A 13,685-nucleotide genomic window follows, 5' to 3' on the forward strand; every position below is an offset into this window, starting at 1 on the left:
CGTGTTTTTAAGAAAATGTAGAAAAATTGCTTTAAAAATCATAATATTCTATTCATGAATTTTTTAGCTAATACTTATTTAGGCATACGCTGAACCGTCATTTCGTATTGCGTGCAATGGAGGAAGTGTTCACAACTTCATCCGGCGAACTCAGCCGTATCAAGCCAGCACTACATACATATGGTGCAGGAACTCTGTGTTTAGATCTATGGGTGTAAAGTTTTGACGTGTCACATTAGATATATGGACAGAAGTATTAAACGTTGTCTAATAACAAAACAAATTACAGATTCTGCCAGAAAACTACGAGACGAATTTATTAAGCTTAATTAATCCGTCATTAGTAAATGTTTACTATAGCACCACATTGTCGAAACATGGCGCAATTAGGCTTAAAAGATTTGTCTTGCAATTTACACACAATCTGTGTAATTGGTTTTTATTTTATTTATATTTAATACTACATACATGTATCCAAACATTCGATGTGACATGATGTAAAATTTTACCAGGGATCTAAACAGGCCCCTACTCCACCAAAAGAGCACAAACATGGTAACACTAACACCCCCCGTGCTGTTCTACAGCTGTAACAAACACATACTTCATCCGTTTCACAACGTAAGACTTTCTAGCATTGCCCACATTCATGTCTAGATTTATTAAATGTAGACAATGCTAGAAAGTCTTACATTATAAAACGGAGGGAGTAATAAAACCAGGAATTTACACTTGGCGCGTACAAAACGGGGAAAGCCATGCTGGCAAATTCATTCCTTCCTTGCATACACCCACAGCCAAAAGGAGTTACATGTAAATCTTATCCCCTTGGGAGTATTTTTTTCCCCCTTACAAACTGGTCCCCTGCAGCAAATGCAAAAGGCCACCCAGTCCAGAAGTCCAGGCAGGCAAGGCAGAGGCACACACACTTCACCTATCCCCTTCCCTTCCGCCGCCGCCGCCGCCGCCACCACGCAATGCAGCGCCTCTCCGTGGGATCGGCAGGCGGCAAGCCCCGCCTCCTCGAGGGCGGCGCGGCGGCGGGGGAGGAGGAGGAGGAGGAGAAGGCCGGGAAGGCGGGGCGGGCGGCGCCGGACAGGTCCATCCACATCATCCCCGTGCTCACGCTCCTCTGCTTCCTCGTCCTCTTCCTTCTCTCCCACGACCCGGCTTCCTCCTCCCTCGCCATCGCCACCGGTCGGTAACAACAACGCTATCCCCTCCCCTCGCCGCCGCAACCAACCGCCTAATCCTCCTCTGCTCCCGTACAGATTCGCCGGTGCTGGCCGCCGCTCGCACCCTCGAGGCCACAGGTGATTACTCGTCTCTACTCCACTCGCATGGATTGATTCAGTCGCGCTTGCCTCTCTCTCTGCTCCTTTGCCTCTCATCAAATGCAAGTGCTGGTCTGTTACTGCAGCGGAAACGACGGCGTCCATCGCCCGCAGCGGCGGCGTCCACCGCCGGTTAAAGCAGGAGCCGAGGCTGGCCCGCGGCCGAAGGATGGGGATGGCGCTGCGGCGGCGGCGCTGACGGCTAAGGCTAAGGCTGGATGTGACGTCAGCGCAGCGCAGCTAGCCGTTGGATTCATTGTTGGAATCGAAGGTGCCAAAAAGTCAGAGAAGCCGACGAGGGAGGAGTCTCTCATCTTTCTCTTTTCCTCCTCTCTTTTCTTCCTTGGGATCTCTCCAACTCCAACCATAGCACCACAAGATTACGTTGGCAGTTCAACAGTGCTACTATATGTATTATATCTTGTGATCTTCTTCTTATCTTGGCCATGAGAATTGGATTAGCCATATGTTCATACTTCGATTCGATTCCATCCACTTTTGGTTTGGTTCATGCTATTGGAGTACTCCTATTTGCTGATGTACTATTTCTTGTGCCCTGTGAGTGACTGACCGACTGACACTGTTGATCAGAGCCAGATGGACAGCTCCAGCTGATCGCCTCTAGTTTGATGGAGTAATTAATTAGGCAGAGTCTCCATTATCCACTGTACAACCTTTGATCAACCTTTGATTAATTGATTGATGTTGCTATTGGCTGTTGTAGACCCTTCTCACTTTTTCTTTTTTGGCGACGAAGCTGATTTCGACCGTTCTGGTTAGAGCTTTTAGATCATCGACGTAGAGTCCTCCGTCTATCGTCAGATTTGCAGTAGAACGAACGGGTGAACCGATAAAGAAAGACAGAAAGAAAGCGTGCCCAGTGTTGTGGAGAATGGCGCCTGGTACAACACAGAACAGAAGCAAGGGGGTCATCACTCATCACTCTGTTGTTGGTTGGTTCCAGCTGCTACCTGGGTGGCTCATGGTCATGGCTGGGTGGGCACAGCTTGTTTACATTGCTGCTCATCACAAAGAAATTTTTTTGTCCCCTGTACTGCCTGCCTTTGTCTTCAACACTGTATACTACTCCCTCCGTCTCATAATATAAAAAATTTTTAGAGTTAGACACGGCCATTAAAAAAGTAGATAGAAATGAATAATGGGAAAAGTGAATGGTGGAGGGTTGTGATTAGTTGTGAAGAGAATGTTGGTGGAGAAGCTGTTATATTTTGAGATAAATTCTAAGGGCTAAAAATTGTTACTCCCTCCGTATTTTAATGTATGACGCCGTTGACTTTTTAATAAACGTTCAACCTTTCGTCTTATTCAATAAATTTATGTAATTATCATTTATTTTATTGTGACTTGACTTATCATCAAATGTTCTTTAAGTATGACATAAGTATTTTTGTATTTGCATAAAAAAATTTAAATAAGACGAATGGTCAAATGGTTAAAAAGTCAACAGTGCTATATATTAAAATAAGGAGGGAGTATATTATGGGACGGAGGGAGTAACAAACACTGGGCACAAGACAACACAGCATGGATGTGTAATTCATACAGGACACCCCTCTTCTGTCATGTGTAATCACCATCACAGAAATGTGTAATTAACAAAAAATCAACCCTGGTTTTACCATCAGGGAAGACAGCAGGCCGGGGTCCATGGATCATGCAGCCTCCTGCTCGACACGAGTACATGACATAACTAACAGTTTCCTCTTAAAAATGAAACAAAAAATTTACTAAATGGTGTCGGCGAGCACGGGCACCATAATGCTGTATAACTGTAGGGCAATAGCCAGACCTTCTTTCACGGTCGATTCCTCCATGCTATCCACCGACAAGGAGCTTAAACACACACACACAGAGTCACACACAACTGGAGTATATAACTCGAGTAAACAGAAACTTCCAGTCCAGGGGGTAAAAAAAAAAAGGATGATCGATGCAATACAAGATCCATTCGCCTCTCGCGTCTCTGTATTAAACATGTTCATTATCCCCACATTCAACCTTGGCTTTTTGAAAACGAGGGAACAAAAAAAAAAGAGGAATAAAACATTGAAGAGAAACTCTTTTCCAGATTAAACAGCACAGCAGACCAGGATACATGATGTACATTTCATATACGTGACACTTATAACACGAGGCATGAGATACAACTAACAACATACTCCATGGTACCTCAAAGGCAACCAAAAGAATCACCCGGATTTTATTTGCCAATTACTTTCACTGCATTCAAATCCGAAGTAGTGCAGCAGACAGCTTACTTGATATTCTAGGTCACTATCGTACATGATAAAAACACAGAAAAAAAATAGTGGCATGGTACCAAATTATCAACCAATTCTGTAGTTATTGTCCACTATGGCAACCAAACTCACACAGTCAATTTCAGGCTCAAGTTGAAGCATCATTCTTTTAGAGGATATGGCCAGGCACTGAACATTATCTCTGGAAACAAAAAGGAATGGTGCAAAATCAAATTCTTTTGCACGCACCAGCATACGAGCTCTTTTTCTGAAGTTTCAATCATTGCAATTTGGAAAAATATTATAGCATACCCTCAGCCTATACCATCTTGCACTCCTACAAACTATTATCTAATTAATCGACCATGATAATATGATATAGCTACAGATACCATTATCTATATAATTTGCCCAAGACATTTTCCTGCTCTAACCTGAAGAACAATATGGGCTTGTGTTCAACATGGCACAAAAACCGTAGACAAGTGTGGGGGTTTCACCAGGAGCAGGACACTGGTAGTTCACAAATAAGCGGAACAAAAGCAAAAATATCAAAACCTCGCTAAGTTAAACCGTAATTTCACTGTGAAATGCATTGCTTTGAGGTGGAAAATGAAAATCCGCCTACATTTTTCATTTAGATAAACGGTTTATAAGGATTGCATGGTACTGAGCTTTAAGCCTAGCTGAACATGCTGGTGAAGTGTTTTGATTTTTTTCTTGTCTACATTACAATGGCATGAAAGGATTACTCATAACAAATTTGGGTGCAGGACACAACCGCAATGGATTGACACCGGGTCACAGTTCCTTGATTCCCTTCAAACAGATGCCTGGTAGAATTCTGGACTTGTAAACTTGCAGAGGCTTCCCTGGAAGACACCTAGTTCCTAGAAATTCCTCGTCTTCTTGGATGCTTGACCGAGGTCAGCCAATTTTTCCTGCTGCTTGCGTAGGTAACCACCTGAAATTCTTAAGATCCTGAATCAACCACTAATTCGCAGCGGGCGATGGCTCTAACTCCAATTCAATAAGGGCAAAGTAAGCTGGTGGTCAACTACTAGACAGTAAGCTATATCTTATTCGTAAACCACAAGTAAACTGAGTGAGCTGAGAGCTGTAGTTTCGTCGATGTTACCAGACATAGAGACGAGGTTGATGCGGGAGCGGGGCGCGGCGAACATCCAGCTGTCGTCATCGAGCGACCTGACCTCCTTTTGCAGCGCCTCCATCACCTCCGACTTGAGCTCTGCGGGGAAGCAACCACAACCATAGCCGATTCAGAATCCAAAAGGAGAGGAGGAGCGGAAAAGCTAGGGCTTGCGTGAGGGTTTGCCTGCCATGGCCTCATCCTTGCGGTAGAGCGCGTCGATGGAGTCGGCGACGTCGTCAGAGGCCGAGATCGCGCCCGCGCTGGCCGCCGACACGGTCGACCTCGCCGGAGAGCTCATCGGAATCACGCGATGCTTTTCCCCTTTTCTGGGTGAAATCGAATTGGAGTCAGTCTCTACTGTTTGAGAAAAGGGAGACGACGAGAAATTAATGGGCCCGCGTTATTGGGCCGGCCTGTTAATGCGAGATGGAGACGGCCCATTTAGTGTCCACTAGTTGCGTCTTCGCAGCGGAGATCGAACAGAAGCAGAAATCCCCAACCCTATCGGAGGAGGAAGAGAAGGGCGGCGGCGGCGGCGAGCGGAGATGGTGAGGAAGGCGAAGGTCGAGTTCGACGAGAGCCCGCCGGATGACTTCGACCCGAAGAACCCGTACGGGGACCCGGTGGCGATGCTGGAGTACAGGGAGCACCTGGTGAGGGAGAAGTGGATCCAGATCGAGACCGCCAAGATCATCCGCGACCGCCTCCGCTGGTGCTACCGCATCGAGGGCGTCAACCACCACCAGAAGTGCCGCCACCTCGTCGACCAGTACCTCGAGGCCACCCGCGGCGTCGGATGGGGCAAGGACGCCCGCCCGCCGGAGCTGCACGGTCCGATGAGATGATCCCCCAGCTCTACCATTTCGCTTCCTCTAGTTTCGTTTTCTCTACTTGATTGATGATACCATTGCCTTGTTGGTGTTGCGCAGATCCCAAGAAGGTGGTTGAGGCCGACGAGTAGCTTTGCTGCTGCTGCTGTTCCTGGGCTGGAGAGGTGAGGCTATTTCTTGTCTGATGAAGCCCTCCAATTTTATCTATTATGTGTCAATTATGCAGCTTAAAATGAATGATTTGTTGTTAATATTAACTTCCATCATTCTACAATACTTATCTATTTTGTGTCAATTATGCAGCTTAAAATGAATGATTTGTTGTTAAACTTAACCATCATCATTCTAACAATACTTATCCTAGCATTTAGAGGATGTTTGCAATTCAGTACACACACTTGAGTAATTAATTAGAGCTGCAATACCCTGTTCTATGTTTTGCGTGGGGCGTAACCTGTTGTTCGATTTGATTGGGGATTTTGTGTGAATATAGGAAGCGTTTTCGTTTAGGAAGGTTCGGAGTCTTGAGACTGCCTACCGTTTCCAATGTATGTAGTTGTAGGGATACCTTCTAATGAACAAATTCAGCATATGCCATAAAAAAGACCATTCCTGCTCTCAGGGCATATAACGTAAGGAACAATGGGTAAAGGGAAAAGTGGATACGTGTGAAGGGGGCACCAAACTTTTTTCCTTTGGAATAACTCTATATTTGCCATTAGTGCTGTCAGCTATTTAGTTTGTTTAAATTTATTTCTAAGGACAATTGAATGGCTTAGAAACACTCCACAGTACATTCAAAAAAAATCTTAAAAGCATCCTCTAGCATGGGATTCTCCATATGTCATGATATTCTGCTATCGCTCTTTATTGAAGATCCCTCTCAATCTCTTGACCTTATCTTTGCTTGCCTCGTAAGATCGAATAGAAGAATACATGTGGAAATATTTTGTGCAAACATAATCTCCAGCCTCTTAATCTGATGTGATCATGTGATATTCCCATTCCAAGAGGGAAAAATGCTGATGATAATATGGTCATTTTGTGATGACTCTGGAATCTCTTTTGTTTGATTTTAATATATCATATTTCTAGTGCCCGAGTGTGATTGTTCACAGACATGGCGCAGTTAAGTTCGCTATTTACTCCACATCACAAATCCTGCCTTGTCCATCATGCTTGTGCTACTATATGTATTGATAATTATTTGCTTGATATCTTTTGCTACCTCTGAAGCACCATATAACTAGCATTTGATTTATCATCTGTTGAAGAAAAATGGAATGGGAAAAGGTACAACTATATTTATGTTGTATAGTTATAGATCATGACTTGAATCGCTTTTATCTTTTGTGCAGGTTATCTTTCTATTGGATTTGAAAGGAGTAAAAATGAACTGCTGCAGTCCTTATTTTGACCTCTCTAGTTGCTCATGGATTTACAATAAATGATGATGTCGAAGTAACATTGTTGTGTGTTGCCTGTATTTTTCCCTGCCCGTTCTATAAGAACCGAGCAAACACATGCTTGAATTTATCTGCCTTGTTCTTATACTCAACGATATGAATGATATTTAGTTTTCATTTACCCTGCGCCATAGTCTCCCGTGATGCCAAATGCAGTGCAAGTTTCTTTTTGGATTAATGCTCTGTCGAGCACTAGCTGATTGCTGATTCCGAGCCGTTGTCAAGCTCTGACTGATGATTACATGGCGTGTTGCAAACCGATCGTTATCTAGTTTGCTCCAGTGTATTTGACACATATAAACGTGTGACTTGAAAGAGATAGCCTATTTTAGTTGCTGTTTGTGTTAGGTAACATGTCCATGTTGTGACGTTGCCAATGATCAGTTGATCACCACGGTCCATCCATGAGGTCGATGATGTTAGTTCTACACAACACAACCCAAAATGCAACAACCAACTCTCTACCACTGCAATTCTCTCTTTGACACAGATTCTGGCCTGCTACATTGTTTGTGATTTCGCATCTCGCAAAAAACACAAAAAAGAAGGGCAAACAACAAAAAGACGGTGATGAGACAGTTACATTTTCTCGAATCTTTTTATAACCATTTGAATGGCATTTGAACTTTTTGAAGAAAGGATAGTGCTCAGAGAGACATCTTTCGTGGAAAATGTGGAGTAGGAGACGCACGGGTATCTGAGAAAATCAAAGCAAGGCATCTGATACGAGAGAACAAGAAAAACATTGGGTGAATAAACATGGAGCAAAAACAAGAAGAATCATGCAGCAAAAAAGCAAGCAAGTTGCATCCATGACCTGGATAAACAGAAAAAGAACCAAACTTTTTTCATATGAGATGCTCACTCTGGATAATGACCCGTCTCGGCCACAAACAACCAATCACATATCACATTCCCAGGAAATGATGTTGATGATACATACATCCATCCACAATCCACGGATTAATAAGCAGATCGATATGCACATCCCCAGCAGTAAGGCAAGCAAACGGAAAAAATAAGTACTGATCTACAGCCATAAATTCCAACACAAATCTAGCATGAAAGAGGGGTTATATACTACACAAAAACATAAACAGCACCCACCATGAAACATTTGGATTATTCTTTAAACTTCTAACATCAAGGGGCGGTGTTAAAAAAAAACATCAGCTGGGATGGAGAATCCTAGTGTGACTGATGTCATCGATTGTACAAAGCAGCCTATGCAAATTACCATATTGAACGACCTGAAACTTCTTACATATGCTAAGCACAAGAAATACTCACAGCATTGTTCTGTAATAATTCGAGTTCATTAACCGGTACCAATTTTGATGCAAAGAGAGCTATGGACATTCTCCTTACCATAACCAGGCCTTACAATTTAAGATGGAAACTGAAAAGGCCTGAGGTAACAATATGAGAAACTGCAAAGCTGTTTAGGCTAGTGTGTTTAGATAACAGTGTTAATATTTCCATATTTCTTTGCCCTAACTACTATAAACAGTTAATGTGCTGTTTCTCACAAATTTTAACTCCAAAACTATACCATAAAAATTACTCTCTTTACACACACACACACACACACCAAAAAAAAAAAAACTTCCTCTGAAGCAATCATGTGCACAAACCATGCAAGTATTGGGATAATTGTGGCATCAGAGAACAAGATAGATGAACTAAGCAGTTGAAAAGAAACACATCAGAGGCTACAAAGCTGAATGAAAATAAAGGGTGCACCAGAAGGAAAGAGTCATATATATTTTTCTAAAAAAAATCGTTTTCAACAGCAGTCCACCAGATGAACAAAACATTAACATATCATAGTCACAACAACATCAAGAAGTTCAAATAACAATATCAACCAGGTTTATAGGCCTTATATGTTGGGATCCTCGTATTATATTTCCCACCAATTACACTCAGAAGTCAGAAAAAAAATATGTACTCTTGGAAATGTGAGCATTCCATTTTTTTCACCTTTTAAACTGAAGAGGATAAAGGGCCGTTGAGACATATTATTAATGCAGGATATAAATGTTCAATCATATCCTACCATTTCCCTTTCAATAAAATGGATAAACTGCACGATGCAACTTATGCTACAAACAAAACAAGATACATATAGCTTGCCCTGGACATAAAAGGGAACTATCCGTAGGTCAATCAAGTGATCAATGGACACTGAATATTAGACAGTACAGAACACAGATAGAACAAATTTGAGATGCGCCAAAGTTAAAATATCTCACAGTATGAAGGAATAAGAAAGGGGCAGCCTGTCATTATGCAACTTTGACGCGGCACAGCTTGTCGCTATGCCAGTTTTGGCGCCGCAGCGATTCACTGCCCAGCACTTGCTGGGCAAGGTTCCAACCAATGGAAGCACTTTAAATTCAGCCAATTAGTGCAGAGACATGCTCAAAAGAAATAAGATGGAAATGACCAGGCTCAAACCAACTTAATAAACAAAGAATCAATCAGGTAGACATAACAATATAGCATCCTTTCCGAAGCATATTCAACCTTGTTCACTGATTTAACAATAATGATGATAATAGAACTGGTGACATAAACAGAATAAGAATCTATTCTGCATGCAAATGACCAAAGGATAGAAGGTATGCATCACCCAAGGGTTTCACATGTATCAATTTTTAATTTAATTGAGAAACGTTGATCATCGCAATACTGTTAAGGATATCCAGAGGAAAGAAAGGACCCAGTGATTGATCAGGGGATGAGATTAAACCATTTATCACTACTATGTTATTACTTGCACTAAGAGAGTCTTTTTTTTCTAAATTTTTCTAAACTAGTTCATCTAGTTCACGCTACTACCAGTCTACCAGCATTCTGGTAGATAGGTACATAAGAGAAAAAAATATGAGCAAGTTTGGTGACTCAAGAACAAAAATTCATCCAGTACTCAGGAACAAAAGTTTTGTGCACCGAGCAAATTTTCTTTGAGAACTTCGTTCTTCATTTTTTTTCTCTCTCTCTTGGCTGCTCTAACTAAACTAGATGAAGCAAATTACGAAGAACAGAAGGATATCTAAAACAACCAGTATGAAAGGAGTTAGGAGAAAGGATTTACACCGCAGGTAGGGTCTGTGCATGGCACCGGTGAAACCCCAACATGGTCAGGAATCCGTTAATCCCGATCTCCCCATCCTAATTGCTTGCTCGTTATTCCCCTCATCAGATTTTCTGCAACCAGCATACCTGGTACCTCGCGCTGACATCCAGGCATTGCACGTTTGCGAGCATGGCAGTCGAAATTGATGTGGCTCATTTGACATCCTCGTCGTTGGGGTTGGGGTTGAGGTTGGGCGTGTCGTCGTCCTTGTGAACCATCTCCCAGAAGAAATCGGTGAGCACAGTCTCGTATCCGGGCATCTTGGCATAGCCGGGGAAGTAGTTGATGTCAATGACGAGGTAGCGATCCCCAGCGCGGGCGTCCCGGATCATGTCGAAGTTGAAGAGGTGGAGGCCGAGGGCGCGGCGGAGGGCGGCGGCGATGTCGTTGATGAAGGCGGTGGGTGGCATGATGGCGTCCTCGAGGCGCATGTCGTCGTAGTACTCCTGGGCGGTGCGCTCGTTGGGGAGGTTGGAGACCTGGGAGAAGGAGAGGGAGCCCTCGGCGGAGGCGTCCTGGAGGACGTCGCTGGAGACGTCGGGGAGGCTGCGGCGCTTGACGCAGGTGACGTGGGCGCCGACGACGTAGACCTTGAAGATGACGCCGCCGTGGTTGACGAACTCCTGGAGGACGAGCGGGGGGCGGAGCTTGCGGAGGCCCTCGCGGTGGTAGACGAGGGACATCTTGTGGGACTTGGCGGTGCCGTCGGCGACGAGGGGCTTGGCGATGAGGGGGAAGCGGAGGGCGGCGAGGAGGCCGGAGTCGGAGAGGGCGGCGACGTCGTAGACGACGACCTGGGAGGGGATGCCGAAGGTGTGGTGGTGGTGGGCGTGGAGCGGGACGTCGAGCTCGGAGACGACCTGGAGCATGGAGATGCGGTTGTGGAGGCGGTCGATGGCGTGGGGCGGGTCGACGACGGGGACGGCTGGGTGCGCCGCGGAGAAGGCGTCCAGCTGACCGCGCCACTCCTCGCCGTAGAGCTTGTGGATGAGGAGGTGGAAGGGCCCCTGCTCGGGGAGGGGCCGCGAGGGGTCGACGGGGACGAGGTCCATGCCGCGCCCCGCCGCGCGCGACACCAGCGACGGCTGGATGAAGCTCTGCTGCTTCTTCGGCGCCAGGGCGTAGCCGATGAGGTAGCGCCGCCGCTGCCCGTCGCCGGCCATCGATTCGGTTGAGTTGGGTTGGGTTGGGTTGGTTTTGCCTCGAATCGAATCAAGCGGAAGCGGCTCTCTCTTCTCCCTCCTCCTCGCCCTCGCGATTTCCTTTGTTTTTTCTTTTTTTTTCTTTCTTTTATTTTATCAGAAGAGACGAGACAGATAAAAAGAAGGTGGGAGTGGGAGAGGGGGGGCTCTCTTCTCCTCGCTTTTTGCTTCCATATGAACCAGGTTCCTCGTGGCCTTCCCGTACACTTCACTGCACCACTCTTGTCACGTCACTTATACTAGTAGTACATTTTACAATTATATATACTACTACATCATCCCTAACCATGTACTGTATGGCGTTGATTAGTTCATTTTTACATTTGTAGAGAGCACTACCTTATCCATCTACAGATACTAGTACTATCTACTGGCATCCTTCGTATCAAATTAACGTAGTTGCAAATGAAATAATGGATGAGATTTGCCTTCACAAAATACTCCCTCCATATTTTAATGTATAACGCGTTGACTTTTCGATCAACGTTTGACTATTCGTGTCATTTAAAATTTTTGGGTAAATATGAAAATATTTATGTCATGCTTAAAGAACATTTGATGACGAATCAAGTCATAATAAAATAAATGATAATTACATAAATTTTTTGAATAAGACGAATGGTTAAACGTTGAACAAAAAGTCAACAACGTCATACATTAAAATATGGAGGTTGTACGTAATATAGCTCGAGTGTCTTCATCTTATAAACCTTGAACCGCAATATATATCTAACAACCATTATTTTTAGGTTTAGCCGTAACCGTTGTTTTTCTTTATTTGTGCAGGCATGCATACTCCTACACAAATTTTGCCTTAATTTTGTATCGTCCATCCCTTCCTCATCTTTGGCTATTACCGACAGCACCACCGCCGTTAAGCCTCTAGATCTCACCTTAATCTCCCTCTAAACTCACCCTCTTTATCTAACCCTCATTTTGTCCCTGCTCAACCAAAGATCTAAATCAGGAGGGGTCACCACCACATTCTCTCAATCAGATATTGCTGGAGTCAGAAGGAAGAAACATATAGCATAATCTTGATTCGAATTGGATAGTAGAAAATGTATAAGAACTCTCTTTTGATTTTTCTATCGAACGAGAGTCAGCAAATAAAGAAGCAATGTTTTTATCTAGCATAATAATATGATCCAATATATTAAACTTTATCTTGAAATGGGTCATTTTTGTAATCTTATGTGTTTTATCGTAATTTTATCTTATCTATGGATATCATTTTCTAGGAGGGGCATAGTGTTCCGTTGCAGCTCCTTTAGATCTTGTTTGTCTGTTTAATTCTTAATATAGAGGGATTCGAGGGTCAGGATTGAGAAAAATAATTTAACACCATAATAGATATAGAATAAATTTTCTTTAAATTTTTTTTGAGAGGGATTAATCAAACAAGTCCTTAAAACGCTTCTCCCTAATTTGGTAAATCTTCGTTGATACATTTGATTACATTTTTGGATCACAATAGCACGTAAGCAGAAACCATGTATATATGTGAGGTCATAGAGGTGGATTGATGTGAATAGAAAGAAAGAAAAGCATTAAGAGGAACATTTTGACGTAGGTTGAACATGTCATCACATTAGAAATTTAGTGCAATAATATAGGTAAGAAAAGAAGAACAAAAGAAAAAAGTCAAATAAACAGTGGGCCTCGCCGCAAGTGAGAGATTAGTTAATGACAAGGTTTGCTAGTAAGAAGGGTGTAGGGGATGACACGATAGTGAGATGATTAATTAGTAGTAGAAGGTTGAAGGAGGACGTGTTGTTAGCTAGTGTTAAGAGTGGTGATTAGTCAACTATAGTCAGTGAATCTCACCTGGAGGTGTTTGTTGTTGTGTGGACATGGTCCATGAGATCCATGCATGCATGGTATAAGTGGCACCGCACCTGATACGGTTTAGAAGGTATAAGTGCTGTAATATTCGTGTTAGCGCTAGGACCCCGAGCAAAATTCCGCGGGGATACAAGAGGTGCCATGTGATGCTATAGAAGTTTTTTGTCCGTCTAGATCCCCGTTCGAATCCACTAAAAATTTTGGATAAAAATGGCACGCTTTTCAAACTGATAAATGGTGTTTCGTGCGAAAACTTTCTATATGAAAATTGTTCTAAAATATCTGATTAATCTATTTTTCAAGTTTGTAATAATTAAAACTCAATTAATCACACATTATTACCACCTCGTTTTACGTGAAGCACTTAATCTTTATCTTTATCTTCATCTCCTCCAAGGAGTCACGACACTTAAGCAAGGGGAGGTTTTAGTATATGTTATGCGTGGAATGTG

The 13,685-nt window shown here is 43.4% G+C and overlaps 4 protein-coding genes across 5 annotated transcripts; 2 read left to right on the forward strand and 2 right to left on the reverse strand.

Annotated features, from left to right (window-relative positions):
* Nucleotides 1-853: 853 nt before the first annotated feature.
* Nucleotides 854-1,896, forward strand: LOC127786005 (uncharacterized). Its single transcript, XM_052313326.1, has 3 exons — nt 854-1,197; nt 1,272-1,313; nt 1,421-1,896. Exons 1-3 carry the CDS (start codon nt 978-980, stop codon nt 1,531-1,533), a joined length of 375 nt encoding a protein of 124 aa, XP_052169286.1. The 5' UTR covers nt 854-977; the 3' UTR covers nt 1,534-1,896.
* Nucleotides 1,897-4,173: 2,277 nt separating this feature from the next.
* LOC127786007 (protein SAMBA) lies at nt 4,174-5,116 on the reverse strand. Of its 2 annotated transcripts, none has more exons than XM_052313328.1 (3): nt 4,932-5,116; nt 4,734-4,844; nt 4,174-4,567 (listed from the first exon to the last, which is right to left on the reverse strand). In XM_052313328.1, exons 1-3 carry the CDS (start codon nt 5,044-5,046, stop codon nt 4,479-4,481), a joined length of 315 nt encoding a protein of 104 aa, XP_052169288.1. In that variant the 5' UTR covers nt 5,047-5,116; the 3' UTR covers nt 4,174-4,478. The 2 variants fall into 2 exon arrangements, with proteins under 2 accessions (XP_052169288.1, XP_052169289.1); XM_052313329.1 differs by having other exon boundaries at nt 4,174-4,559; nt 4,932-5,111.
* A 96-nt stretch (nt 5,117-5,212) lies between these two features.
* LOC127786006 (NADH dehydrogenase [ubiquinone] 1 beta subcomplex subunit 10-B-like) lies at nt 5,213-7,165 on the forward strand. The gene is made up of 3 exons (XM_052313327.1): nt 5,213-5,579; nt 5,678-5,742; nt 6,937-7,165. The coding sequence occupies exons 1-2, from the start codon at nt 5,294-5,296 to the stop codon at nt 5,707-5,709; spliced, it is 318 nt and encodes a 105-aa protein (XP_052169287.1). The 5' UTR covers nt 5,213-5,293; the 3' UTR covers nt 5,710-5,742; nt 6,937-7,165.
* Nucleotides 7,166-9,989: 2,824 nt separating this feature from the next.
* LOC127786004 (inositol-tetrakisphosphate 1-kinase 5) lies at nt 9,990-11,472 on the reverse strand. The gene has a single exon (XM_052313324.1). It carries the CDS (start codon nt 11,347-11,349, stop codon nt 10,339-10,341), a length of 1,011 nt encoding a protein of 336 aa, XP_052169284.1. The 5' UTR covers nt 11,350-11,472; the 3' UTR covers nt 9,990-10,338.
* Between the last annotated feature and the right edge of the window lie 2,213 nt (nt 11,473-13,685).

Source organism: Oryza glaberrima, chromosome 10 (assembly GCF_000147395.1).
Source record: "Oryza glaberrima chromosome 10, OglaRS2, whole genome shotgun sequence".
NCBI classification, from domain to species: Eukaryota; Viridiplantae; Streptophyta; class Magnoliopsida; order Poales; family Poaceae; genus Oryza; species Oryza glaberrima.

Coding starts and splice junctions, on each gene's coding strand:
- LOC127786004 (XM_052313324.1), bottom strand. CDS start 11,349: ATGGCCGGCGACGGGCAGCGGCGGCGCTACCTCATCGGCTACGCCCTG.
- LOC127786007 (XM_052313328.1), bottom strand. CDS start 5,046: ATGAGCTCTCCGGCGAGGTCGACCGTGTCGGCGGCCAGCGCGGGCGCG. Junction 4,845..4,931: donor CAAGGATGAGGCCATGGCAG/GCAAACCCTCAC, acceptor GCTTCCCCGCAG/AGCTCAAGTCGGAGGTGATG. Junction 4,568..4,733: donor CAACCTCGTCTCTATGTCTG/GTAACATCGACG, acceptor CAGGATCTTAAG/AATTTCAGGTGGTTACCTAC.
- LOC127786005 (XM_052313326.1), top strand. CDS start 978: ATGCAGCGCCTCTCCGTGGGATCGGCAGGCGGCAAGCCCCGCCTCCTC. Junction 1,198..1,271: donor CTCCCTCGCCATCGCCACCG/GTCGGTAACAAC, acceptor GCTCCCGTACAG/ATTCGCCGGTGCTGGCCGCC. Junction 1,314..1,420: donor TCGCACCCTCGAGGCCACAG/GTGATTACTCGT, acceptor CTGTTACTGCAG/CGGAAACGACGGCGTCCATC.
- LOC127786006 (XM_052313327.1), top strand. CDS start 5,294: ATGGTGAGGAAGGCGAAGGTCGAGTTCGACGAGAGCCCGCCGGATGAC. Junction 5,580..5,677: donor CCGCCCGCCGGAGCTGCACG/GTCCGATGAGAT, acceptor GGTGTTGCGCAG/ATCCCAAGAAGGTGGTTGAG.